The 25906-nt window shown below is 40.4% G+C and overlaps 2 protein-coding genes across 2 annotated transcripts; both read left to right on the forward strand.

The window, feature by feature from the left end:
* Nucleotides 1-6525: 6525 nt before the first annotated feature.
* On the forward strand, nt 6526-12520 carry LOC107982466 (platelet glycoprotein IX). Its single transcript, XM_016991641.2, has 2 exons — nt 6526-6865; nt 11476-12520. Exon 2 carries the CDS (start codon nt 11484-11486, stop codon nt 12105-12107), a length of 624 nt encoding a protein of 207 aa, XP_016847130.2. The 5' UTR covers nt 6526-6865; nt 11476-11483; the 3' UTR covers nt 12108-12520.
* Nucleotides 12521-16633: 4113 nt separating this feature from the next.
* LOC103277942 (platelet glycoprotein IX) lies at nt 16634-24123 on the forward strand. The gene is made up of 2 exons (XM_008105229.3): nt 16634-16990; nt 22219-24123. The coding sequence occupies exons 1-2, from the start codon at nt 16929-16931 to the stop codon at nt 22868-22870; spliced, it is 714 nt and encodes a 237-aa protein (XP_008103436.2). The 5' UTR covers nt 16634-16928; the 3' UTR covers nt 22871-24123.
* Nucleotides 24124-25906: the final 1783 nt, after the last annotated feature.

Genomic DNA, 25906 nt, shown 5'->3' on the forward strand with positions numbered 1-25906 from the left:
AGATACTATTATTATTATTGCCCATACATTTTCACTTTCCTAGGGATTGTTTTATATAGTTTCTGGGGCCGGGATCCTGAGCTTTGAGTTTAAATAGGTATACAGTATACCAACACAATATTTTATGTAATATGATACTATGTATTTACATTTTATATTACTATATAGCCCCTGAGGAATGCCTTAGGACTGTAAGGTAAAGGTAAAGGTTTCCCCTGACATTAATTCTAGTCGTGTCCGACTCTGGGGGTTGGTGCTCATCTCCATTTCTAAGCCGAAGAGCCTGTGTTGTCCATAGACACCTCCAAGGTCATGTGGGTGGCATGACTGCATGGAGTGCCATTACCTTCCCGCAGAGCAGTTCCTATTGATTTACTCACATTGGTGTGTTTTCGAACTGCTGAATTGGCAGAAGCTGGGGCTAACAGCGGGAGCTCAGCCCGCTCCCCGGATTCAAACCACCAACCTTTTGGCCAGCAAGTTCATCAGCTCAGTGGTTTAACCTGCTGCTCCATCAGGGGCTCCTCTTTGGAGTATACACAGACTTAAAAGTATTAGAGTTTTAAAAATCATTTTTTGTGCATTTTGCAATTTGTTTCCACTTTCTTCTGTGGATTACATTGGCTGCTCCTGAGTTTGGATTTCTTTTATTTTGAAAAACACCACACATTTTCTTTACAGGGGTTTTGGGCAGAGAGAACAATCTTATGAATGCCGCAGTGTGCAGTTAAGACTTCCATTGAGATATCCCACTCCACAAGTCAGTTACGCTTATATAAACACCAGCACTAACCCTCAGGAACCATCTCAGAATCCGTTATTGGAAAGAAGCAAAATGGGACTGGCAGCTCCTTTCAACACAGCGCATCAATACTCCTCAGCAGGACACTGACTGACAACCCTCTCAACTACAGAAACACATGGCAGGAGCATTAAAATTATTGACTGCTTCCCTCAGGATTATCGATTGCTATCCAAAAGCTGTGAAAGCTGAATCTGATTAACTCTAAAAGGGGCACCAGGACAAAAGGAGATAAGTGCTGTTAGCTTGAGGAGGAAAAATGGCATACTTGGGTTCAAACCTAGAGGTCAACTCCTTGACCATTCTTCAAGGAGAAATGGTTACAGAACAGAATGAAAAAGGAAAGTTTGCATTAAGCACCATGCTGTGAACAAGGAGTAGACAAAATATTGTCTCAAATTGGCTACGAAAAAACCCATTATATTTGGGTGGAAGCACTTTGTCTTCCAGGAGATATGATGACAAGGAAGCTGAGAGCCTTTTCAGAAAGGAGGACAGTATTCTCATACTTATAAGGAAATTGCCCTGCTCCAACAAAGACATAAAGCAAGGTGGGCAACTGTGTGGTGTTGAGGGCCCAACTGCCCCCTCAATGTTTTACTGTTACTGCCATTTCCACTATTATTACAGTTGCCATGAAAATTCAGGGGCAAATGCCACAGTACTAAGACATACTTTGGGAAGTTTTTTTGAACGCAACTTCTCTAGACTGTTCTTTACACTGTTGCAAAAGTGACTCGCTCATTCGCTTGGAACAAACACAATGTCTTACCGCTTTTTATTACTTTTCACTACATATAAGAATATGCATGTGTAAGAGAATGTCATAAAATCTGAACAATATCTGTCAAAAATCCTTTTTAAAATATCAAATAAAAGTAACAAAAACTGCTTGTTACACCTGTAGAGGAACTTCATCTCTACTTGTTGGGTTGCTTTTGAAATGCAAATTTTGTTCAACCCTTGATAAAATAGAATATGTGTAAGTATGACGCTTTCAGCTTGTTGTCTTGTCTAACTACTTTTATCTTCTTTTTAGCTGTGACTTCTAAGCTCTTCTTTGAGGTACAGGAGCATGGCAGAACATCTTTCTGCATTATAAAAGCCTGGGAGACCACAGAACAAAACGTCACACAGAATTTCATCAGTGAAACAAAGATGGAAAATGCCAATGCAATTTCACTAGAAATAGTCCAAGGGGGTCACAAATACAAGGTTCAAGTTCTTCATGTAGCCCACAGCCCAAGTGCTGTCCACTTCATATATTGGGGGAGATAAAGCGGGGTATAAATAAATATTATAATAATATTATAATAATAATAGAATGTAGAACAGACATTTCAAACTGGAAGTAAAGTCATAGAAATAACACAGAATATATATGCATATATTTACGATCTTCAAGACAACATCTGACAACCCTGCCTATACAGTGTTCCCTCACTACTTCGCGGTTCACTTTTCGCGGATTTGCTGTTTTGCGGTTTTTCAATAAACTCTAAAAGACTATTATAAATCATTAAAAATTACAATTTACAGCCTAAGGAAGGGAGGAAGGAGAAGCCAAAGGAAAGGAAAAGGAGCCCAAGCAGCAATGGGGGGAGAAGGAGGCGATTTATCAACACATGATTGGTTGAGAAAAACTTAAAATAGTGTATAACTACTAAAATAATGTATAAATATTAAAATAAATATAGCATCCCTACTTTGGATTTTCATTTATTGCGAGTGGTCCTGGAACCTAACCCCTGCGATAAGTGAGGGAACACTGTACTATGTCCCTGTTTAGAGATAACTCATATGTGGTTAACTCTACTATAACTCCATAAAAATATAACATGCCCTGCAGGTTTGGATTGACATCACATTTTCAAAAAGGGAGATCATTTGGAAGAGAAATAGAAAGGGATGTAAATGCAGTATATGGCCCTGTATCGATTAGATACAGCAAGTTTGTGGATCTGTTGTTAGGAAACAGGGCTGTTTAAAAGAGCCACATGTTGCCAGGTGATCAGTGCTCTTTACTAAATTAGTTTTTCTCAACAGACTGACAAGTTGGTGTTGGGTCTCAAAAGCATCACATATATGATTTTGCACATCTTTTTCAATGGATTTAGAAGAGCTTCCTTGAAATGTATATGCCAGAAGAAGATGGATGTGGTGGTTCCACATGAGAAATCGTAAATGTTCTGTACCCTCTTCTTATGGAGAATTGCTCTCTTGTAATAGAAAGCTGAAGTGGACCTAAGGATGGACTCACTAACCATGTCCATGACTGCACCTACAGGCACTTTTCTTGCTACCAGCTTGTCCTTCTACAGGTGTTTCTTTTTAATGGTAGTAAAATCTAGGAGGCTGTTCTGTGCTGCAAGTGAGATGTTGAACCAGGACCATTTCTATATCCAAGTATGGCTCTGGATCTCATATGCACAGCCACAGCCCAGCATTTCAAAGGATGATTGATCACCCAGAAAAACAACAGAAAAAAGTAAGGAGAGTGTGATATGGAATACACTGAATGTCTAGTGACGGTTCTGTTCTGCTATGTTTGACTAGGGTTTTGTGCATGTGTGTGTGTGTGTGTGTGTTGTCTATTTATTTGCTTTTTTGTAAATTATGGTGTGTGTGTTTACCTTTTTTGCTTCTGCGTAGTTCTCTGAGCATTACCTATTTGCCTTCTGTGAAATACGTATTTTTTGTGTTTTTATTTTTATTTTGCTCTAATTATATTGGTCCATGCAAATATGTGATTTGGCATTTAGACCTCAAATGCCACATCTACTTTGGGTTCCATTTCTTGGCCAGATTTACTTATTTTTTAGCTGCATTGTTTTGTCTCCTCTATAAAATGTATGTTGGAACAGAAAACTGGGCTTCTGTTGCTGTATTATTTTTCAAGGTATTCCTTGATTTTTTTTTCATTGTATGGGTTCACCAGAGCATTGGGTCTTGGGGACTTTCTCTCCACTGCCTCCCCCATTTCTCTTCAGCCTTGTGTAGGTCCACAGAGTGGTTCTGTGATTTGGAGAAAAATCTTATTTTCAGATCTTTGGCAAGTTACTCAACTGTTTTCCTTTGAGAAAACATATTTCCTTTGATTGACCATAGTAAGCATGCTTTGTAAGCATGTCTATGATGTTATCTCAAAAGTATTTCAAAGATGTCCATGACTCCAAAGGTTTTGGGACTCCTGGCCTACATGAGAACATATTCTTCGCAAATCCTCATTTTGGTCTTTTGTGAACATTCATTGCCCCCTACTGGAAGAATTTTTTATACAAAAGCATTCAGATAGAGATGACAGATGGATAAGTGTACTTGAAATCTCTTTTAAGTTTTGTAACCATCATTTTATCATACTGTTAGGAAAAGAACCTGCATTTTAACTTAACACAGAAATTCAAAGTGTTTATTGATTATCATAATGTTATGATTTAATTTAGTTTAATCTAATTTCATCTTATTTTTCTAAAAGGTTGTTCAATGGGACTGACTATCCAGTTCAGTGATCTTAGTTAATTGTGTATATATATATTTATGTATATATATTCAAAAGCAGGTCTTACCAAACTGTGCAGAAACTCTAGGACACTGCAACCTAAAACGGTTAATGCAGAGATCTTGCAGCCTTTCGGCCATTGTCAGACTGCAGCTTCCGTTTGCCATTGCCAGCATGAGCAATAGTGAGGAAAGATATGAAGGCCACTCCTGAGTTAATTGAATGATAATGAATTGAAAACTACTTTATATGTTTCTGGTTTGTGAACTGCATCATCCATTTCATGTTTCACAAAAAAGGCAAGGGAAGAAATTATTAACAGCACTGCTTTCCCAGTCTTAAAGCCAGTTACATGGCCAGCTAAACAACTCTGTGTGCACTTGGCGTTGGGATAAAACACCCATGACAGTTTCTAATCCTAGATCTTCCACTTCTTCCTTTAGTTGGAAATGCTAAATGAAGGAGATGTGGTACAATCAGAAAACAAAGGGAAACGTGACAATGTTTACAAAAGTTGATGGTTTAACAACTACAAAATAATCTCAACATTTGTGGACTGTGCTATGACTCTATTACACCAGCTGCCTCCATGTGAGCATCAGCACAGACTGGGCAAATGTGTCCTCTTTGCAAAATACTGTGAGCTTTCCCTTCAGGCTACAGAAGAGTGACGACCTGTGTGGACGCAAGCAAATTTTTCACAGATAGCTGAAACATTGCAGTTGAGTGATGAATGGAGATGTGATATTGATAATCACCATGACAGTCAATTGCTGCTATTTCTGATTACACAAATGCTGTGTGATAACTGCATCATGCGATATAGTCCTACGTTTCAACTAATTGCTAATTTGGAGGATCAAAAATCCATGTTGTTAATCTCTGACTAAAGACCCCTACAAAAGTCACTAGGTGATCAAGTAACATTAAACCAGAACATTAAATTCACTGAATGAAAAGATTCAGGTAAGAAGGATGTAATGTGCAAACTTCTACGTCATTAGAACGGGTTATACGAAACTCCTTTACTACAAGGAGCAAAAGGAGCATTTGCCTTCAAGTCAGAAGTAATTGCAGAAAAAAAGATAACATAGAGGGTTTTACCTGGGCTGCTTGACCCTGGCAGTCAGGCCATATCCTTCATCTAAACATTTCACTTTAAGCTGAATGTCCTGAAGCTCAGCTCTGCCCAGAACAACAGCAGGAGCTCAATCACGCCATCATTTGTATGCATGAGTCTCTCTGCAGGTGAATACAAGCTGTGCTCACACAACGGATAGAATAATCAATTCCCAGAAGAAAACACTCCCTTGGAAAGAAGCTTTGAGGACACGAGAGGGTGAAAAATTTGCTTGCATCTGCAACATCATCGCTCCTCTGTAGCCTGAAGGGAAAACCCAAAGAGGTGACATTTGCCAAGCCTGTATCAATGCACACACGGAAGCAGCTGGAACTAGTGCACCTTGGATCTCACCATAAATTATTCTGCAAAGGATAGAAGAGGAGCAAACTGGATGTGACCAAAGAGACTTTGCAATATGGGTGGCTAAATTAAGAGAAAGGGGTGCAATTAGAAAACAGAGGGAAAGGTGACAATTGTTATTAAATGTTTAACAACTACGAAACAATTTGGCTTTCAATATTTGTGGACTATGATATGAAATATACTCCATCCTTTTTAGGTGTATTTCTAATAGCATAATTTTCCTCTATTAGTTTGTTGTAGAGTCTAGATATTAGGCCTTCGGATATTGATTTATGAATTGTGATATCATTTCATATTTTGTCAGTGTGGAAGGTGGTTGTCATAGTCACTTCCTAATCATACTGTATAATATAGAATCATAGAGTTGGAAGAGACCACATGGATCATCTAGTCCAATCACTGTCATGCAGATAAAGCACAAAGTACCCCCAACAGATGCCTGTCCAGCCTCTGTTAAACTTCCAAGGAAGGAGCTTCCAACACACATATGGTAGATTCTAGCCCAGAGATCTTAATAGGTCCTATATTTCTTATCAGCTGGTCCAGTGTTTTAACTTCTACCACATTAAATCACTTAATGATTTAATGTTGACTTAATGTCAAGGGAAACCTTTACCTTATAGTCTCAACTGAATAACATTTTGTGTGTATATATTGATGCTTGCATATGCACACACACATATGCATGCAGTGATAGAATGGAAGAACATATTGCTGTGCTGGTGAATAGCCCATAAACCAAGAGTTGGAAACAAAACATGTCATTTTGCTAAAACGTTTTGCTACATTTTAAGGAGTAAACAAAGTCACTCAACAAGAATTTGGAATTATTTTGCATTGCCTAATGAAAGTAATTTTAGAGCATATAAGAATAATAGCTCATTATTAAGAAGTCGGCATGGTGCATTTGCAAAAGCAACTGTGTTCAGTCAGATAATAAAGGAGGCCTGGCTTTTGTGGTGAGTTCTATATAAACTCATTTCCTTCCTGGAGTTCTTCTATTTGCTCAATTGCTGGAGGATTTAGAAGCTTCACTGGGAAGAAGAAGCTAGCACTTATTTATACAAAATAAAACAAGGTAAGAGGTGCATTTGACAATCTCTTGGGCTGTGATTCTAAGAACATTTCATATGGTTTTGCATCACTTAGCTAATTTGTTAAACTACACAGGATATTTTTCCAGGGTAATATTTGTTCATCTGCCTTTACATAACTAGCATTATGTTACCAGTTTCTGATAGCCTTCATATCACAGCATTACCTTGGATAAATACATAAAGTCACCATGAAAGCCAGTGTGGTGTAGTGATTTGAATGTTGGACTACAACTCTGGAGTCCAGGGATGAAATTTCCACTTTTGAACACACTGAGTGACTTTGGGCAAGTAACACTCCTTCTGAACAAACCTTGCCAAGCAAACTCTGTAATAGGGTTGTCTTAGGATCGTCATAAGTCGGAAATAACTTGAAGACACATAACAATAAACCACCAACTATTTTCGTTGAATTCTTCAAAAACTTCCAATGGTGGAGCAATTAGAGTATGGTATTGAAGAAAGACTGGGATAATTTCAAACATAAAGCTCTTTTTTCCAGCTATGAATATTGCTACCAAGTTTGGTCCTATGCTCTGTCTTCCAGACAATAATCTCAGAGGCAGATCAGAACAATATTATCTTTTCTGGTTCCATCTTGTTTCATTTTTTGCACCCAGGTGTTCTCCACATTTCCCCAACAAGAGGGGGTGGGGGCGGTATTCAATGTTTCCTTTTTTCCTTGCTCTGCTTCAAATAGACTTTATTGGCTTTACTGTGGTGAAAAGAACGTTTGAATATTCCTGCTTAAAACTCTTGGACATTGTTGCTAAACTGTGTATTTGGTGTAAATACAACAATATTGACTCAACCTTTGGCAGACTGTCTCCTTACAGAGGAAGACCGGAGTAATTTTATTTTATGAGTGCCAAACAATATATTTTAAACATTTCAATTCAGAAATGTCTGTTCTAGTCTAGAATTCTTTTCCCCAACTTAAGCCTATGCCAAATACAGGCAATAATCAAACTCGTGGCTCGGGGTCAATAGCTCATATTTTTCACAATAGCAAAGAAGAACTTTAAAAGAACCTTTTATGACAAAGTAGATTGTTTTCATTTTATACCTCTGCAGCAAATTGTTTATTTAAGATATTTTGAAATGTTGACCATAAAACAACACTATATTATTTGATTTAACATAAATGGGATATATTTATTATTAACAGTTATATATTTTATATTTCCTTTATTGCAATAGCATGTATATCATATTATTTTTAAAATCTACACTTTAAAAAAAAATATCTTAATTTTTGGTACAAACATCCTAAAAACATATTAGACAGTTAAGTTAGTGAACTCATTTAGCCACATTTTAAAATACATGTTTAACAATTTCTAAAGTTCTGTAGTCCATTCATGAGGAATCAGACCTCCACATTCACCGAGGTTAGGGGAAATGGCTTTTTTAAATACTGTTCCATTATCCCAGTGGAGGCCACCAGCGAGCGCTAGAGAGTGGATAGTCCATTCATGTCCCACTCATGTCCCTGTTGTGGAAACACCCCGTTTATAATATGGGAAGGGGGAAAGGGGGAATAATCAGTGAAAACAGGGGAAATTGTTTTCCTCCTTCAACTCCCCCCTCCCATAAAATGGACTATCCTTCTCTGTCTAGGCCTCTTTTTGGAGTTAGCCCAGATAATGGAACAGTACCCTTTTTAAAAAAATTGAAAGAACACCACTCTAAGTGTTCCAGTATTACTCTTTCATCAGCTTCTGCTAAAAGCTGACCATAGAGTCTCAGTGGAGAGCCTAGAGATTCGTGGAAACCTCTAGGTCCCCCGGCAGGACTGGAGGAATTGGATCATAGGTCACACTGGAGGACCTAGAGATTCTTAGAAAGAACATGTTTAATCAAGCCTGTGAATAATCAAATCCCCAAAAGTCAAAATTACAAATGTACAGGGATGACTATACTGTCTTTTAAACTTCAAGTGGTACAAACTACAGTCAACTCTCTACTTTTGCAGGGTTAGGATTTTCAGACTAAGGACGATTTCAGATTCGTATTATAAAGTGGAGGCGCCTATTTCTCTATATTGTGGCAGCCTCCTGCAGAATTCTGGGAAATGTAGTTTAGGGCAGGGTCTTTGGAACTGTCAAACAGAGAAGTCCTTGGTATATCAACTGGTAGATCGGAAATGTGAAGTGTATATCTAACCCACATCTAAACAGCACATTTAAACAGGCCCACATTTTATGAATTGAAAATGTAATGCCATCTGTGTGCAGTGCTCTCAATGGGTTGGCTATCTTCATTTTGGCAAAATGAGTGAACATCTTTTGAAAACATAAGGCAGGGTATGCAAAATGCCACTGATTAATGTGGATTGATAAAAGAGAGGTGGCAGAGTAGTCAGAGTTGTTTACCACACATGGTTCTACATCGAGGGACACATAGGCTCAGCTGTGCAAGGCCATATCATCATCCGTATTGCTACATTATTGCCAACTCATTTCTTTCACAGTTCCACCAACCAAAACCTAATGGGGGGGAAAACTACAAAACACACAATGGGTGGCCAGCATGAATATTCATGACAGCATGAATAACATGGTTGCAGCCAAAGGCAGAGCCAATGATGCCAACCAGGTCCAACCATACTCAGATTTTGTTTTGTTGTAATATTTAAGTATTTATATTCCTCCATTTTTCCATCAAAGGGCAATCCAAAGAAGTTTATACATCGCTGTGAAGAAGCTTAGGCTAAGAGGCAATAACGGATGCAAAGTCATCTATATGGATACACATGTATCTTCTTGGTGGCACAGAGACTTGAGCCTGTATTTCCCGAGTCTCCATTAACACTCCAACTATTCACATCACATTGATTGCAGGGAAGAGGCCAACTGAACTTTCTCTCCCAGACCTTTGTTTTTTGTTTGTTTGTTTGTTTGTTTTTGGAAAAGACTGCATCACTTGAGGGTACATCTACACAATGTAGAATTAATGCAGTTGGACACAGCTTTAAAAACCATGGCTCAATGCTATGGCATCATGGGAGTTGTAATTTTGAAAGGTCTTTATCCTTCTCTGCCAAGGTGTGATAGTGTAGCGACAAATGACAACTCCCGAGATTTCATAGCTTTGGGCCATGGCAGTTAAAGTGGTATCAGCCTGCATGAATTGTACAGTGTAGATGCACCCTCCTTGGTGGCTAGCTGAATGTGTACAATGACTCCATTGAAAAGCTTCTAAAGTTACCTTCAACTACTGTTGGTAACATCCATGTTAAAAAGATGGTGAATTCAATTTTGAGTTTTAATTCAAAGTGTAAAGGACTAAATCAGATGAACTAAATGAGCCAAAATGTTATAGATTAGATATTATAGATTAGGAGGAGGATATAACTATGGAGGAGGCAGGCACTGTTTTTTTCACTCAGTATATACTCCAAGTACTCTGTCATGGAATTACTACTTTCTCATGTGTTTATTAGATGATTTGAGGCTAAATAGACATTTTTAAAGCAGGTTTTAGGTGCATGGGTGGCAACTGCCACATTTTGTGATTTGGCTTTGCCCCCTGCCCACCGCCAAAAACACTCTACACACAGTGAGCATGCTCCTTGATTTAAATAAAAATACACAAGTGAGAGCATTAGACTTTCTGTCTGTTCAGTGGCCTGAACAGGTTCAAATGAGGGATCTCAGAACACAAAGAATCACAACACTTTTGAACATTTGCTAATGCATGCATCAATATCTTATATTCCAAATCTCAAAGTGACAAAGTTGTAAAAGTTAAAAACTAATAAGAAATATGCTTAAAGATGTTCTTGATTTTTTTTACTGTTGGATTGTATACAATATATGTTTAAGATACTGTAAAATGAGGAAAGAATGTAAACTTATACATTTTGATTGATAAATTAATTAAAAAATTAAAAAACCAAAGTGACGAATCAAGCTCCTTACAAACATGGGAGAACTTGCGATGGCGCAGCAGGTTAAACCGCTGAGCTGCTGAGCTTGCTGACCAAAAGGTCAGTGGTTCGAATCCGGGGAGCAGAATGAGCCCAAGCTTCTACCAACCTAGCAGTTCAAAAACATGCAAATGTGAGTAGATCAATAGGTACCACTTCTGCAGGAAGGTAATGGTGCTCCATGCAGTCATGATCTAGGAGGTGTCTACAGACAACACTAGCTCTTCGGCTTAGAAATGGAGATGAGCACCAACCCCTAGAGTCGACAAGAATGGACTTAATGTCAGGGGAAAACATTTACCTTTACCTACCTACAAACATGGGAATGTAACCTAAGCCAAACCCTACTGAACCTTTCCTTGACCACTATAAACTAATCAACATGGGCAATTCCATTTTCTATTAAAGGACAGATGGGATGGGGTTAGACAATGGCTGTGGTATAGTACTGGTGATGAGCATTTACACAGAAGCAGCACAAGTTTCCTGCAAATTTTCTTCTACTTCTCTGTAAAATTTTAGTGCGCTCAACCACATATTGTTTAGAAGGATTTAACTGCAGTTAAATGTCCTTGAAGCTCCAGGACTAGTAGAATAAAGAAGGCAAATTTTGCATTGTGAGACAGAATAACACATTATGTTGTGCTTATTGTTGTTCCACAGCTGCGAGCATGGATAGAGCGAAGATCTTCACAGCTGAAGGACTGCTCCTGTTACTGCTGTTAAGTGCAGCCCAAGCGACTCGCTGCTCTCCCTGTTCATGTGAGCCTCTTGCAAATGTGTGGGGTGGATGGACAATGGACTGCCGCTTTATAGGACTGAAAGACATTCCTCCCTTGATTCCTAATACCAAGAACCTTTATCTACAAAACAACAGTTTGACCACTGTCCCCTCTGGTGCACTGGACCACTTAAACCTGAAGGAAGTTGATTTCTCCAACAACCCTTGGCACTGCGACTGCTCTATTTTATATCTGAAAAAGTGGCTGGAAGATTTCAGCCCAGCTGCTCTGGCCAAGGTCACGTGTGCCACACCGGTTTCTGTAAAGGGAAAAGCCTTGAGTCAACTGAATGGGAATGAACTGGAAGGCTGTCGGAAGCCTCTTCCAATCAAATGCCTTGATTTCTTCTGGAGGGACATTGCTCTGATTTGTATGGCTGTCATTGCTTTCATTTCAACATTATTCCTTCTGCAACGGGCAAAGAAATTAGCCTCTAAGGCAGGCAGAAAGCCACACTCCTTTGAAGTCCCGCTACTGCAGGATCATGACCTGGAGAGCCAAAAGTCAAAATGAGGTGTTACAGTAGCTAAAAGCCTTTCAACAAGAACACGAAAGTTATCTGTGAAGGTCAGCATGGTACAAACTGAGGGAGCATGCAGGCATCACTGTGTGATTCCGAACACTGTCACTCACCTTCTCCTTTCCCCTTCATGCTTTTTGAAAACACCTTTGCCTGAAGAAGTACTCTTCAAGAGCTTGCACAGATATTTTTGACCCATTTCAGTTGGTCTGATAAGAATACTATCACAAGAAACTTTAACATTTGTATTCTCGTCAGCTTGGTTACCCCTACATTACAGTTGCTGAACATATTATTTGTGGTAAAGTCATAATACAATTCTGCTTTGTTGTTTTGTAGCTATTCCTTATTTTTTCTAACTGGGAATAACTACCATTAGAATAAAGTCAATAAAGAGAAGGAGATATGGCTGTCTAAATTATCTTATAGTAAATTACAGCTACATTAGTTAATGGTACACCATAGGGCAGGCATGGGCAAACTTTTTTGCTCTGGGGGCACCTTCTGGGCCCGTTTGCAAGAGTTAGGCCGGGAGGGAGTGCAGATGGGGGTGGAAAGGATGGGGCTGGGCCCAGATGTAGGTGGGGCTGGGGTCGGAAGCGGCTCAGCTGGAACGGTTCTGGGTGGGAAAGGGTGGGGTTGGGGCAGGAGGGGGTGGGGTGGGAGGAGGAGTAGGAGACACACAGCACTTGTAAGAGCATTGTTGCTAGCACCGTGTTTCTCCCCAACTTCTCCTCTTAAGTCTGGGAAAGGTGAGCCACCTTTCCAAGCCTCAGAGGAGGAGGAGAAACATGTAGTTGGTGAAAATCCTTTTTCCAGTGCCCTATTTCTCCCTCACTTCTCCTCTGAGTTCGAGGAAGGACCACCTTCCCAAGGCTCAGAGGAGAAAGAATAACAGTGGTGGAGACAGCCATCTCAGTGGCGCTTTGTTTCTCCCCCAGTTCTCCTCTGAGTCCAGGGAAGGTGACCTGCCTTCCCAAGATTCAGAGGAGGAGAAACATAGCGAGCTTTCACCAGTGCCGTGTTTCTTCCCCCGCTTCCCTTCTTAGTCCAGGGAAGGCAGCCCACTTTCCCAAGGCTCAGACGAGAAGGAAAAACACAGCTGTAGTGAGAGCTCTCTGGAGAACATTCTCCAGCGCCATGTCTCTGCTTCAGCCCTCCTCACAGCCAGGGATATGGTGGGCTGCTGCGTCCGCATGCTCAGAGGCGGGCCGAGGCAGATGGGGGCCTGATAGAAGAGGCCAAAGGATCACATTCAGCCCGCGAGCCCTGTGTTTGCCCATGCCTGCCATTGTCACGACCCGGCTGCAGGGCACCAATAACCATACACAGAGGCCAGAATCTATCTAATATCTTTATTGAAGGAGTATATAAAGTTAATAAAAACAAGTGTAGAAAATAGTCCAGAATTAGACCTTTCAGGAAAGGTCAAAATTAGTCCAAAGAAACAATGTCCAATATGAAATATTAAGGTCCAAAGTTGTAATCCAATAACCGAAACACTCACTTTGCCAGGCAAAGTGAGGGGAGATGACAAGGTCCTTTAGTCCAAGAACTTAACGAGGCTAGGAAGTAACTTGACTCTCGGAAAAAACAAGGCTTGAATACAAGACAGCAAGGAACGAGGAACAAGAACAAGATCCGTGGTATTTACTTGGCAAAATCCGGGAAACAAGGCAAGGCTGGGTCTTGGAAAGCAAGGCAAAATCCGGGAAACAAGGCAAGGCTGGGTCTTGGAAAGCAAGGCAAAATCCGTGGAAGAACAAGGCTGGAAAACGAAGGCTTGAATCAGGAAACAAGGCTTGGAAGCGGAGTAGCTGTCCACACACGCTACTCCAGTTGCTGACGAATTGACTCCGCAAGATGCCTTTGTGGGTAAAACACCTAAATAGGGTCTAGTTTTCCCACCAAAGAGCAGTTCTCTGGGGAACTAGAAACGAAAGCTAATCTCTGAGTCCAGATGCATGACTCCTTAAGGTTTCCCATGGAAAGCAGGCTTAATCAGCTGAATTCTTAGCAGCTATCCTAGCACTCCTACGAGAGGCCGCTTGAACTGCTCTCTGATGTTTACAAAACTCGTGGCGAGAAAACACAGGAGATTTAGACTCAGGGCTTGTTTGACAGATTTCTGGAAGACAAATCTCTTGCAGGTGCAAGGTTCCCAAATCTGGCTGGGAAGGTTCCAATTCTGACTGAGACGGTGAAAAACCCAAGTTCTCCTCTTCATCTGGGACTACAGTGCCATGAACGGGACTACATGGCCCATGACTCATCACAGCCATAAGGCTATGTAAATGACCACAACAGCTTCTGCCATCATAGCATTCAGCTGCATAAGCATTCCCAAAGCAAATCAATAATGCTAATGTTATGTAAATCCTGCTCTCAAACTAAGTAGTATTAAAACATGGTGGTGTGTTTGAAACAAGTTTACTTCAAACCAATCTGAATACCAGACTAAAGAAAACTGAAACATACATACTGTCACCTTAATTCATGTGGACTAGAGTGCTTCGTTAGCATTATACTGCATAATACATCCATTTATTGAAGCAGTTTTTCATCACTTAATGAAAGCTTGCCAAGTCAAGACACCAGTCGGTAGAGTGGGATATATGGCCTGCACTATGCAGCATTATACAACATTATGGTCCTGTGAAAAGAGTCAGTCTCATATTTTCTCCAGGTTCTTTTAAGAATATGTGCACATCTGTCTCAAACAACTGCATGACTGAATTTCTCAGCTGCAACACTGAACCTTTAATACTACTTCCAGCAGAGTCTACAGTCCTTATTACTAGCTTTTAAGACCAATAACAGTTGTGTTGGCAATAACTTTTACTATGAACATACGGTTGCAACAGCACTGATATATCCCCGTTTCAATCTAGCATCCTTTCTCTTCCGCAAAACTTTATTAGGCTATATACCAGAATGCCATTTGTTATTTAACAGGATATATGCTATTAAAATTGTGCAAGGGATTTGTTAGTTTAAATAAAGCATACCTATGCTTGGCAGAGTTCCAAAGCTGCTTATTTTTCTCTTTCAAGATTCCTTCCATTTCATTCACCATCTCCCACATGATTGCCAATTTCTCACTTACACCAGATACATTTCACAGGATATTATGACAGCAATCTGTACCGTTTGTCAGCAATTATTGCTAAGATGTCAAAATGCCTGTATTTTAAAAATAATTAAGTGTCCATCCAATGTCAGCCATGGTAAAGAGACTATGGAAAAATAGAGATAAGAATAAACAGAACAGCTAAAAGGGGGTTGATGTACTGTTTCCAATTGGGCAAATTGCATGATCTAACAATCCAGAGTCTATGGAAGCCCTGCACAAATGGTAGTCCTGGTGCAGAGTCCCTTTCCAACACAATTACACCATTATAATTCAACTTTATCTGCCATGGCTGTATCCTATGCAATCCTAGGGTTGTAGTATGGTTGGGGACTAGAGCTCTATGGCTAAGAATACTAAGCACCTCTCCCTAAACTACAAATCCCAGGATCCCATCGGACAGAACCATGGCCGTTAAAAGCAGAATTGTTGTACTGTAATGGTGTAATATGAGAATCCGAACTACAAATTGCAGAGTTCTGTGGGGAGGAGCAATGGCAGTTGAAATGTTGCTGAAGTGCTTGTGGAATATGGCTATATCAAAGGAAAATACCATAGGTAAGCCAAGTGGGGGATCCACTACCACTAAACAAGCAGGGTCTAACTACTCCATTTGAAACAAGAAACAAGCAAAGCAACAGGCAAATGAAACACAGTCCAAGGTCATGAGCCAGCAGATCATGATCATTCTACAGGGAACATTTTGCAGCAGCCCCAAGGTAGCAATCTCAGCAATGCAACTGAGGATGAAGTTGACATTACTTTTGACAAACCCATGAATTCATGAGAGATGTAGTTTTACAAGAATGTTAGTTTTCCCTATCAGAGTCCTGGTACGTCACCTAACTACAAATCTCATGATTCCATAGCATTCAGTTTTATTTTATTTTTTAAAATAAATATCTAAAAACATGAGATCAAAAGTCAAAGAAGCTCAGCTATTTTCCTAGAATTAGAAAAAATAACCCAATATTTATTTATTTATTTAAAATAACACTACGGGAAGTCTACTACCAGGACATACAGGTAGTATTTCCTTCCACATATCTGAAGATCTCAGAACAGCAGGTATAGAAAATAGAAGTTATAATTTAAAACAATGTAAACAAGACTGGTCAATTAAATAGAAAAAAACCAGAATAGCACCAGCCTAAGCACGGCACACAAAAGGATTCTGAAGCTGCTTTTTAAAAAAGCTACAAGTGAATGCAGTATATACTGAAGACTGCTGAGGCGCTGCTTGGGAACTCATTTTCTTAGAGGTCTTAAAGAAGCCAGTGAGGATCCGGGGTATTTTCAATAAGCAGAGTTCTGTTTATCAGGTGGAAACCAGTATGCCTTTATCTAAGAGAATCCTTCCAGAGAGTGAGTTAACAAGCTTACAGAGGGGATAGAAAGTGCAGCCCCAGCTTATCTCTGCTAGCCACTTCCTTCATGAGTGTTTGGCCACTTCCCGCGCAGCCAATCAAGTGGAGCTGCTTGCCGTATGCTGACGATGGCAGGTCTCCTTGTCACAAGCCACAGAAGCAAGAAATTAGTATGTCGCCCATCTAAAATGAGCCACACAGAAAAGGCGTCCCAGAGGAGTTCGGGAAAAGGCCCTGATGCACCGCTAACCCATTCTGCTTTTTCATGCATTGAAGAAAGCACAGAGAATCCTGAAAATCAGCATAAATATCTTTAAATGAAAATAAAAGAATGCAAAACTGCAAACAAGGTGGTCTCTCCATGTATTTGGGACTTGAAGTAAGTGCTACGTTTGGTGACTAAGCTGTTTTCAAATGTATGTTGTTTTCATATTACTAAAAAAGGAATGTAGGAAAGTAGTAGAAATAAGTCAACCTATAGCACTGAAGTCAGAAAAGGATCTAAAGGTGTGAAATCTTGGAAACATCTGACAATTCTTCAATGGCAGAATGTTAATGAATGCCAGGAATTATATGTCATTTTTCAGAGGAAGGCACTTCAGAGTATTCCTTTCCTAAGAAAACCCTATGGAGTCACCATAAGTCAACAGGTGACTTGAAGGCCCATACAGACACCACATACTAAGGGCATAAACTGAGTATTTTAATTCTCTTTCACTACAATGAGACATTTTGAAGTCATGTTTTTGTCACAATATTCACAAAGACACTAACCTGCCATGCAAACATTCTGTGAAGTTTGCACCTAACGTATTTTTAAAAAGAAATTTCAGCTAAGTACCTCTTAGTTTTTCTATATATTAAAGTTAGCCAAGACCAAAACATGTACAAACCAATTTATTGATCTGATCTATTATTATGTATAGTAGATCATGTAGAAAATGCTTCTCAGAAGAGTTCAGGGAAGGGCCCAGACACATTATTTTTTGTCCCAACAATTGTAACAAAGTGAGACAAATTTTTTTGGTGTTTCTTTTTATGAGAAACAATCCAGCAAAGGGGACATCGTGTATGCTGGCTGTCATTAAGATAACTCATAAAGGGAGAATGGACATTTCTTTCATTGGGAAGGTCTAGAATTCACTGGGGGTATTACAATGTTTACAACAGATAACAGAAACCACACAATAATAAATGCGCCATTCTTCAGGCATCTATCCAGTCTGCATTATAACCAGGGCCGGCCGGAGATATTTTTTAATGGGAAGCGGGGGTGCTGAAAAGCGCCCCCGCCACCCGCGCCCTGGCCCCGCCCAGCGTGCCCTGGCCCCGCCTCCCACGCTGCGTGGGAGGCGGGGCCAGGGCGATTAGTGAGGGGGGGCGGGGCCACAGTTGGCCCCGCCCCCGCCCAGCGTGGCCATTTTGCCCTTAGTAACAAACTAAGGGCAAAAATGGCTTCTCTGGCTGTGCGCATGCGCACAGCCAGAGAAGCCATTTTTGCCCTTAGTTTGTTACTAAGGGCAAAATGGCCTAGCTGTGCTGTGCGCACGCGCACAGCACAGCTAGGGCATTCGGGCCTGACTTCCTGGTCGCGGCCGGCGACCGCCCGGGCGATCGCCGGCCGCGACCAGGAAGTCAGGCCCGAATGGGCTATCTGCGCTGTGCGCACGGGCACAGCGCAGATAGCCCATTCGGGCCTGACTTCCTGGTCGCGGCCGGCGATCGCCCGGGCGGTCGCCGGCCGCGACCAGGAAGTCAGGCCCGAATGCCCTAGCTGTACTGTGCGCGTGCGCACAGCACAGCTAGGCCATTTTGCCCTTAGTAACAAACTAAGGGCAAAAATGGCTTCTCTGGCTGTGCGCATGCGCACAGCCAAAGAAGCCATTTTTGCCCTTAGTTTGTTACTAAGGGCAAAATGGCCTAGCTGTGCTGTGCGCACGCGCACAGCACAGCTAGGCCATTCGGGCCTGACTTCCTGGTCGCGGCCGGCGACCGCCCGGGCGATCGCCGGCCGCGACCAGGAAGTTCCTGGTCGCGGCCGGCGACCGCCCGGGCGATCGCCGGCCGCGACCAGGAAGTCAGGCCCGAATGGCGCCCCTAGCAGCCAGCGCCCGAGGCGGCCGCGTCCGCGGCCGCCTAGTAACAACCGGCCCTGATTATAACTTGTCTCCAAACACAAAACATGCACATTGCTTTTATCATACTTTTATTCAACCTTCTGGGTTTTTTGGGGGGGGTGGCTGTAGGAGCTTGATGGGACACACTTTACTCTGCACAAACACTGTTTTGAAAAGCAGACTAGAATTGACAATCTGACCATACCCTCAATTCAGTGTGTTTTATCCTGTTGTAATGTGTTAAAGTTGTCAATATGTAATAGGGTAAGAAAGGAAGTCTTGTAGACATCCCAAGGTTGACAGAAATGCAAACATGTTTGGGAGCTGAGGGAAGAACTTAGGAAGGAATGCCAACACTATAAGAAGACATATTTACCATACTATAGTGTAATAGTGCTTTTATTCTATTCTAACTGCCATGACAACATCCTATGGATTCCTATGGGATTGGTGTTTAAGGAAGCACATTTAGGATGCTCAGTCAGAGAGTTCTTGAGCCTCACTAAACTGCAAACAGCTGGATTCCATAGGATGCACCCAATAAATAGCAAGAACAGTGTTATAACACTGCAGTGTGATAATGCTTTTCAAGGCATTATCACAGAGTTTGTTCATGATCACAGGAACCTGACTAAAACCTGGATAGAAAAAAAAATGGAAAAGGAGAAGGAGATGAGAGTGGGGCAGCTGAACTTTTGGAACTCCTTACTGCAACTCTCTCTCATAAACCTATTTGTTTTTAAGGTACATGTAGATTAATTGATCATTAAAATTCTTGTGTGTGATATAAGGATCCCCTTCCCCTCCCCGCCATTTGATAAAGTACTTGTAGTTTTCACACATAAAAAGTGATGTTCTGAAACATCTTCCTTTTGTTATTGTTTTGATACCAAGTAACAACACAGGTTTTGAAGTCTAATTGATTTTACAAAACCCTCCCTTACATGTGCTTTCAATTTGTTTTAAACTATGTTAATGCTTTGAATCAGCCTTTAAAAATTATTTTAATTGCTTGTGCTATTTTGAATTTTATTAGATTGGTTTTATTGGTATACCTTCCTGTGATAGTCAGATAAAGGGTGGGATATACATATTTTAATAAATAATGCCCCCCAATACCCTCACATAAAGGAACACATGTAGAATATCCTTAAATCTTAACACATACTGCATATACTAATTTGCAAGTGGAACTCCTGTGTAATTCAAGGGCAGGTTTAGGGCCCAAAATTATGGATTTTGATGTGACCCATAGATAGGTTGAGTGTCATTCCATGAGAAGGGGAAAGCACCAATATTGCCCCAGGGGGTCAGATGCTCCTGGCTGCCTCCACCATTCCCACATTCAGGCATTCAAAAAGTCCAGAAGGGGTTGATGTCACTGTTAGGTTCTCCTAGGACATATTAAGCTCTTGCCTTTTGACACTAGAAAAGGGGATGGTACAGTACTAAGGGTGACCCATGGATAAGTTGATCCAGGTTTTTTGGGGTTGATTTTGAACTAAAAATTAATGAGCACATATGGTATATTAGGGTAAGCAACTATCATCTATCAGATATATTGGCCAATGATGAGGAAGGAAGAGAGTTTCAGTCCAAAGGTACTTGGTGGGCACACCTTTGATACAGGGTACCTTAACATTAATAGCTTTGTTTAAACTTTTGCAGTCAACATATGATGCATAGTTAAACTTTACTGAAAGGATGGTGTGACCATTTCATGCTTAGTATCTTATTTGGAATAGGTAATCCCTTCACACTGTTTGGTGAACACAGAATGGTTTGCTGCTGCATAAAGAAGAAAACCATTAGGAAAGAGTTGAGCTCTCTTCTGTCATCTACCCACTCCAGAATTTAGAACAGTTTGTGACTATTGGGGGGGGGGGGGGGAAGCAATGAAGCCTCTGGAAGAGAAAGTACTGTATATGCAGTTGTCCAGGTTTAGCTTTCGCAGATTTCATTAATAATGGATAGCATGTTCTCTCTGGGAATCTCTGCCAGAGGCTGATAATACAGTCACACTGGAGGACCTAGAGATTTCAGAGGAAGCACTTCTCTAGGGATTTATAGGTCCTCTAGCACAATTCTACAACCAACTCCTGCAGAAGTTGGCCATATTGCTGGAGGATCAATATTTTCTACAAGGAAACTTGAAATCTCAAATCAGCAAGTGCCCTACAAATCATAAGTGTTTGGTTTATAAACAGCCTTCCCTAATAAATTACAGCAGTTCTCAGGGCCTATGCTTACAAATTCAGCTGCCAAACATAAATGGAAGCCTTCATTATTTCTAATATGCCAGACTTGGCATATTAGCAAGGTCACTTTTGAATTGGCTTTATATTTGGACTTGCATTTTAGAACAGAAGCACCCGTCTCTAGGTACATGCCTCTACAGACATCATTCCAAATTACTTCTAGGAAGGAAAATTGTTTATTGAAAATTAAACTGATCATTCACTTGGTACTTCAGTGTTGATCTTTTGAAACATCAAATAAATTGACAGCTCCAACATGACATTTTCTTCCTTCAGGATATTCACAAATATGCACCCAGGGAACACTGCGGAGTGTGTAGCCTATGTGTAGAAGATGCATATGCAACAAGAACAGTGCACACATGTATGATCATGAAATGACATGAGTTAAACACAAGATTTGTTCTGCCTGCAGTATAAACACAGTCACAACTGAGCTTTAAAATGATTTATGCCCTCAAATAAAAATTATGGTAACCCTCTACTAGGGTTTTATTGGCAAGATTCATTCAGAGGATGTTTGTCACTGCCATAAACTGAGGCTTAAACTGAGGGAGAGAATGACTTGACGAAGCCCACCTGGTGGGTTTCTGTGGCTGAACAGTTATTTGAACCCTGGGCTTTCCTTGCTTCAAGGCAGGACTCAAAAGAATGTGACCCTCCAGATGTTGGATTGCAACTTCAAGTAGCCCCAGCCAACATAGCTAACAGTGAGGAATGCTGAGTGCTGCACATCTGGAGGACCAAGCAATGTCCATCTCTGCTTTCAGCGAGAAAGAAAAATGATTTATCTGGGAAAATACAAAATGGGGATATTACTTGAAATTAAAATATTTGAAATGTTTGGTCATACAAAATACAGGTTGAATATCCTTTATCAAATCCTTGGGATTTATCAAAGTGTTTTCGATTTGGGATTTTGGGGCAGTTTGTAATATTTATATTTGCACATGTCTAGATGACAAAATATGGAGATGGGACCCAAAACTAAATCAATATTTATTTATGCTTCATATACACCTTATACACATAGCAAGAAGGTAATTCTACTCAATTTTTAAAATTTTGTGCATGAAATGACATTTGTATCCATTGAACCATCAGTATCCCATGTGGACAAATTTTCTATATATTTTGAATTCTGGATAAGAAATGCTAAACCTACTGAAAAATCATGCATATTCATAAACCTGCCTTGTTTCTTTGCACTGATGCCATGGTTTTATTTTCAGAATGGTCACGTGTCAAGGATTGCTGTTTTTTCTGTTCCTTGAGACTGCCTCAGCAAGTTCCTGTCCCGACCGTTGTGCTTGTTCACCATCGGATCAGAACCCACTGAAAGTGGATTGCAGCTTCAGAGAACTGGTGACACTTCCCCACCTACCCAGTTCAACACAAGAACTGTACCTACAGGAAAACAACCTGGAAACAATAGAGTCAGGAGCATTTGATAACCTTCAGATGGTGCAAGTCATCAATTTATCAAGCAATCCATGGCACTGTGACTGTGGAATTCTGTATCTGAGAAACTGGTTAGAAGACCAAGCTGAAAGCATGCACACTGGTGGTGTGAACTGCTTTACTCCTCCTTCACTTCACAAAAGACCTATATCTGAGTTAAAAAGAAATGAACTTCCTTCTTGTTCCACACCCCAAATACTTTGTTCAGATCTCTTATTCTTTGATGCACCAATCTTCCTTGTAGTATTTATTATTCTCCTCATTTGTGGTTTCCTAATAACAAGAAGGACTAAATTTAAAGTGGAGGTTTGTGATACCCACACAAACATCTCAAGAACATTACCTTCAACTTCTTATCAGTTGAAAAGAAGAACAAGAAGAGTATCAAGTAATCCATCATTGCTAGTGACGATTGTGCCTTAGACTGCCAAACATGAAGAAAGGCAAACATATTATTTCTGTTGATCATTAAAAGTCAAGTTGAAAGCTGAAAACAGTGGCTATTACTGACTTCTCATGTTAAGGAAAGGGAACTCATCAAAGATGTGCTCTATGAGCAAAAACGAAAGGTGCATCTGTATTGTCAAATCCAAACAACTTTATCAATACATTTCTTTTTTTATAGTGCTTTAATGCTCCTGGTAAATATATCACCAGGAAGCACAATTACTTCTCCATTCAAAAATCAGGCACATAAATACAGTAGCAGACTAGAGGATCACTACATTGAATTTGTACGTTCTGTCTGACCTGGTCTTGTAAACACTATGGCATCCATGGGACTGAGTCAACCCACAAGCACATATTTCCTTTCAGTCAAACCAAGAACAACTCACCTAGGGAGAAGGGTTTTTATTTTATTGTTGTCTCATGTTTATAGTGTTTCTTGAATTGTATTATTTTAAATTAATATAAAGAGCAATGGGTACTGAATACTTCATGTGACCCCCAGGGCTCATATTACAGTCCTCAAAGTCTTTTAAAATATCTGGAATAAAACAATCCGGTGCAAAAGGATATTTGGTGTGATAATGATCAATCGCACCCCACATAAGCATATGAATATAATTTACAAATCGGATGCAAATTGCCCTTCCTCCTCTCTCCCAGTTGTTTTAGGGCCCTAAGTAGCTTTCTATGAAACCGGAAGTTTACTTAAAACAGACCTAGAACAGGCCTGTAGAACCCCCAAATAATCTTAAACAGCCCATAATGCCCAGTAGATTTTGAGGGTCATAAATGAACTATTTTTACAATAAAAAAGCCAACCAGCATCCAGTAAATTTCCTTACCTCTGCTGTAAATAATTCTTAAATCTCTTAATAACAATTGAGGGCACCTCCAGACAGCGGCAAAATGCGAGTTTTAAAAAGTGGGGCAAAAAATCCTGGGACCTGACAGCAAGTCCACACACAGACCTGTCAGTCCAAGGAAATGCTCCTCTGCTGTTCTCACATTTTCCTTTTAAGCAAATCAAGATGGAGGGAGGACAGAAGACATCTGGCAGAAGCTTATATATGTGCGCTAGACCTGAGATGCGCTAGACCTCATATGGGCATATGCAGAGATCCAGATGTAAACACAAGTGGATTTCTTATTCTCTCTCTCCACCCAACCATTAATTCAAGCTCTGCTGAGTATTATAAAGATCTAAATAAAGGAATGGTTGCAGAGAATTCTAATTGCTTTCTAACTGTGCTACCCTTTAACCACCTTTGTGTCCATGACTCCTTTTTTAACAGCCCAATCAGCTATTTCAGGCTTTTAAAACATGCACATGTGCTGGAGCAGTCCACACAGGGTGAAGGGAAGGAAATCATGTGTTTTGTATGACCACAGGGATATACAATAATGCAAAGGTGCACATTTTGGGAGCAAAATTGGGTTTTAAGGGCACCTTTTAAACTGCTTTTCAGCTGTTAACCCGATTCTGTCTGCGTTTTCACTAAACGTCTCTTATCCACACACACCCTTTTATCCTGGTTACTTCAGTGTTCTTAGGCATGTGTAGAAGGGCCCTGAGTCTGCAAAATCCAAATAGAAATGTTGATGACGGAGTGTCTTGGAGGTCTTCCATTCATAACAGGCATGTAGCCGGGGGGGGGGGGGGGGGGTTAAGGGTATTCAGCCCCCCCCCCAAAAAAATTCTCAAGGTGGTCCGCAAGAAGGCCTTACATTTATTATTTAAACTGTTATGTTTATTCATATCATGATCTGATCACCATGCTCAATATATCCCATATGCATGGGGTATTGGGATAATGATACAAAAGGTTTGCTAGGGTAGATCCTCTGCCCACCCAGACTCAGCCCCTCCCCCCCCCCCCCCGAACCAAAATCCCAGCCCCTCCTGAAACAAAATCTTGGCTACTGGCCTGATTCATAAGGTTGACATTAGCTGATTTGACAGCAGTTAACAAGAATAATAAGAACAGTGTGAAACTTTTAGGGGACTATTTATTGATTTGAATTTATATTCCACCTTTCTTCTAAAATGGGAAAAGTTGTGTTTTGTGGACTACAAAAATCCCCAACTAGCTTGGTGGTTGAGAGCTATCAACCAAATTATATCAACTTTTTCAATATCTGGTTAAAAATTTTGTTACAAAAATCATATTATGTTTTCTTTCTATTCCAATTATTCTTTTTATATTTGTGAATTACGTTTATACAACACTTTTCCTTCAATGAGAGCTGCAGAAATATATTTATAAAAGCTCAGTACAACACTATAACCACTTCATTATATACTACCCACTATGCTACTGGCAGTCAAAATGCTAAAAAGCAAGTTTCAGAAACATTCAAAAGGAAAGCTGAATACACACTTTTACACACCCGCCACCCCAGAATTTCAGATTATTTTCATATGTCTAGCCTGCTAATGTTTTCAGTAACAAATCTTAATGAGAATCTTAGAAAAATCCATCAAACGCTATCAAATATGTCATGATAATAGCAGACATACATCTCTGCATGCCAAGTACAAATGGCTATTTTAAACATTTAACTCTTTTTTTCAGCCCCAAACAAATTAAATAGCATTTCTTACATAACAAGTTGCATTGTTTATCTTTTCTTTCAGAAACACTTATACATGCATCTTTGGGTTTATTCAACCACAGGCTGTATGGCTAGCCCATATTTAAGTCATATGTAGTGAACAAGCAGTACCTCATGGACCAGTCCACGCCAGAGCTCCCTGTTGGCTGTCACCGCCCCCAACTCCTTCAAGGTCAGGCCGGTCACTTCAAGGATACCGTCCATCCATCTTGCCCTTGGTCGGCCTCTCTTCCTTTTTCCTTCCATTTTCCCCATCATCATGATCTTTTCCAAGACTTCCTGTCTTCTCATGATGTGGCTAAAATATTTCATCTTTGCCTCTAGTATCCTTCCCTCCAGTGAGCAGTTGGGCATTATTTCCTGGAGGATGAATCTCTTTCTAGCCTTTAACATTTA

This window comes from Anolis carolinensis, chromosome 2, assembly GCF_035594765.1.
Source record: "Anolis carolinensis isolate JA03-04 chromosome 2, rAnoCar3.1.pri, whole genome shotgun sequence".
Taxonomy (NCBI): domain Eukaryota; kingdom Metazoa; phylum Chordata; class Lepidosauria; order Squamata; family Dactyloidae; genus Anolis; species Anolis carolinensis.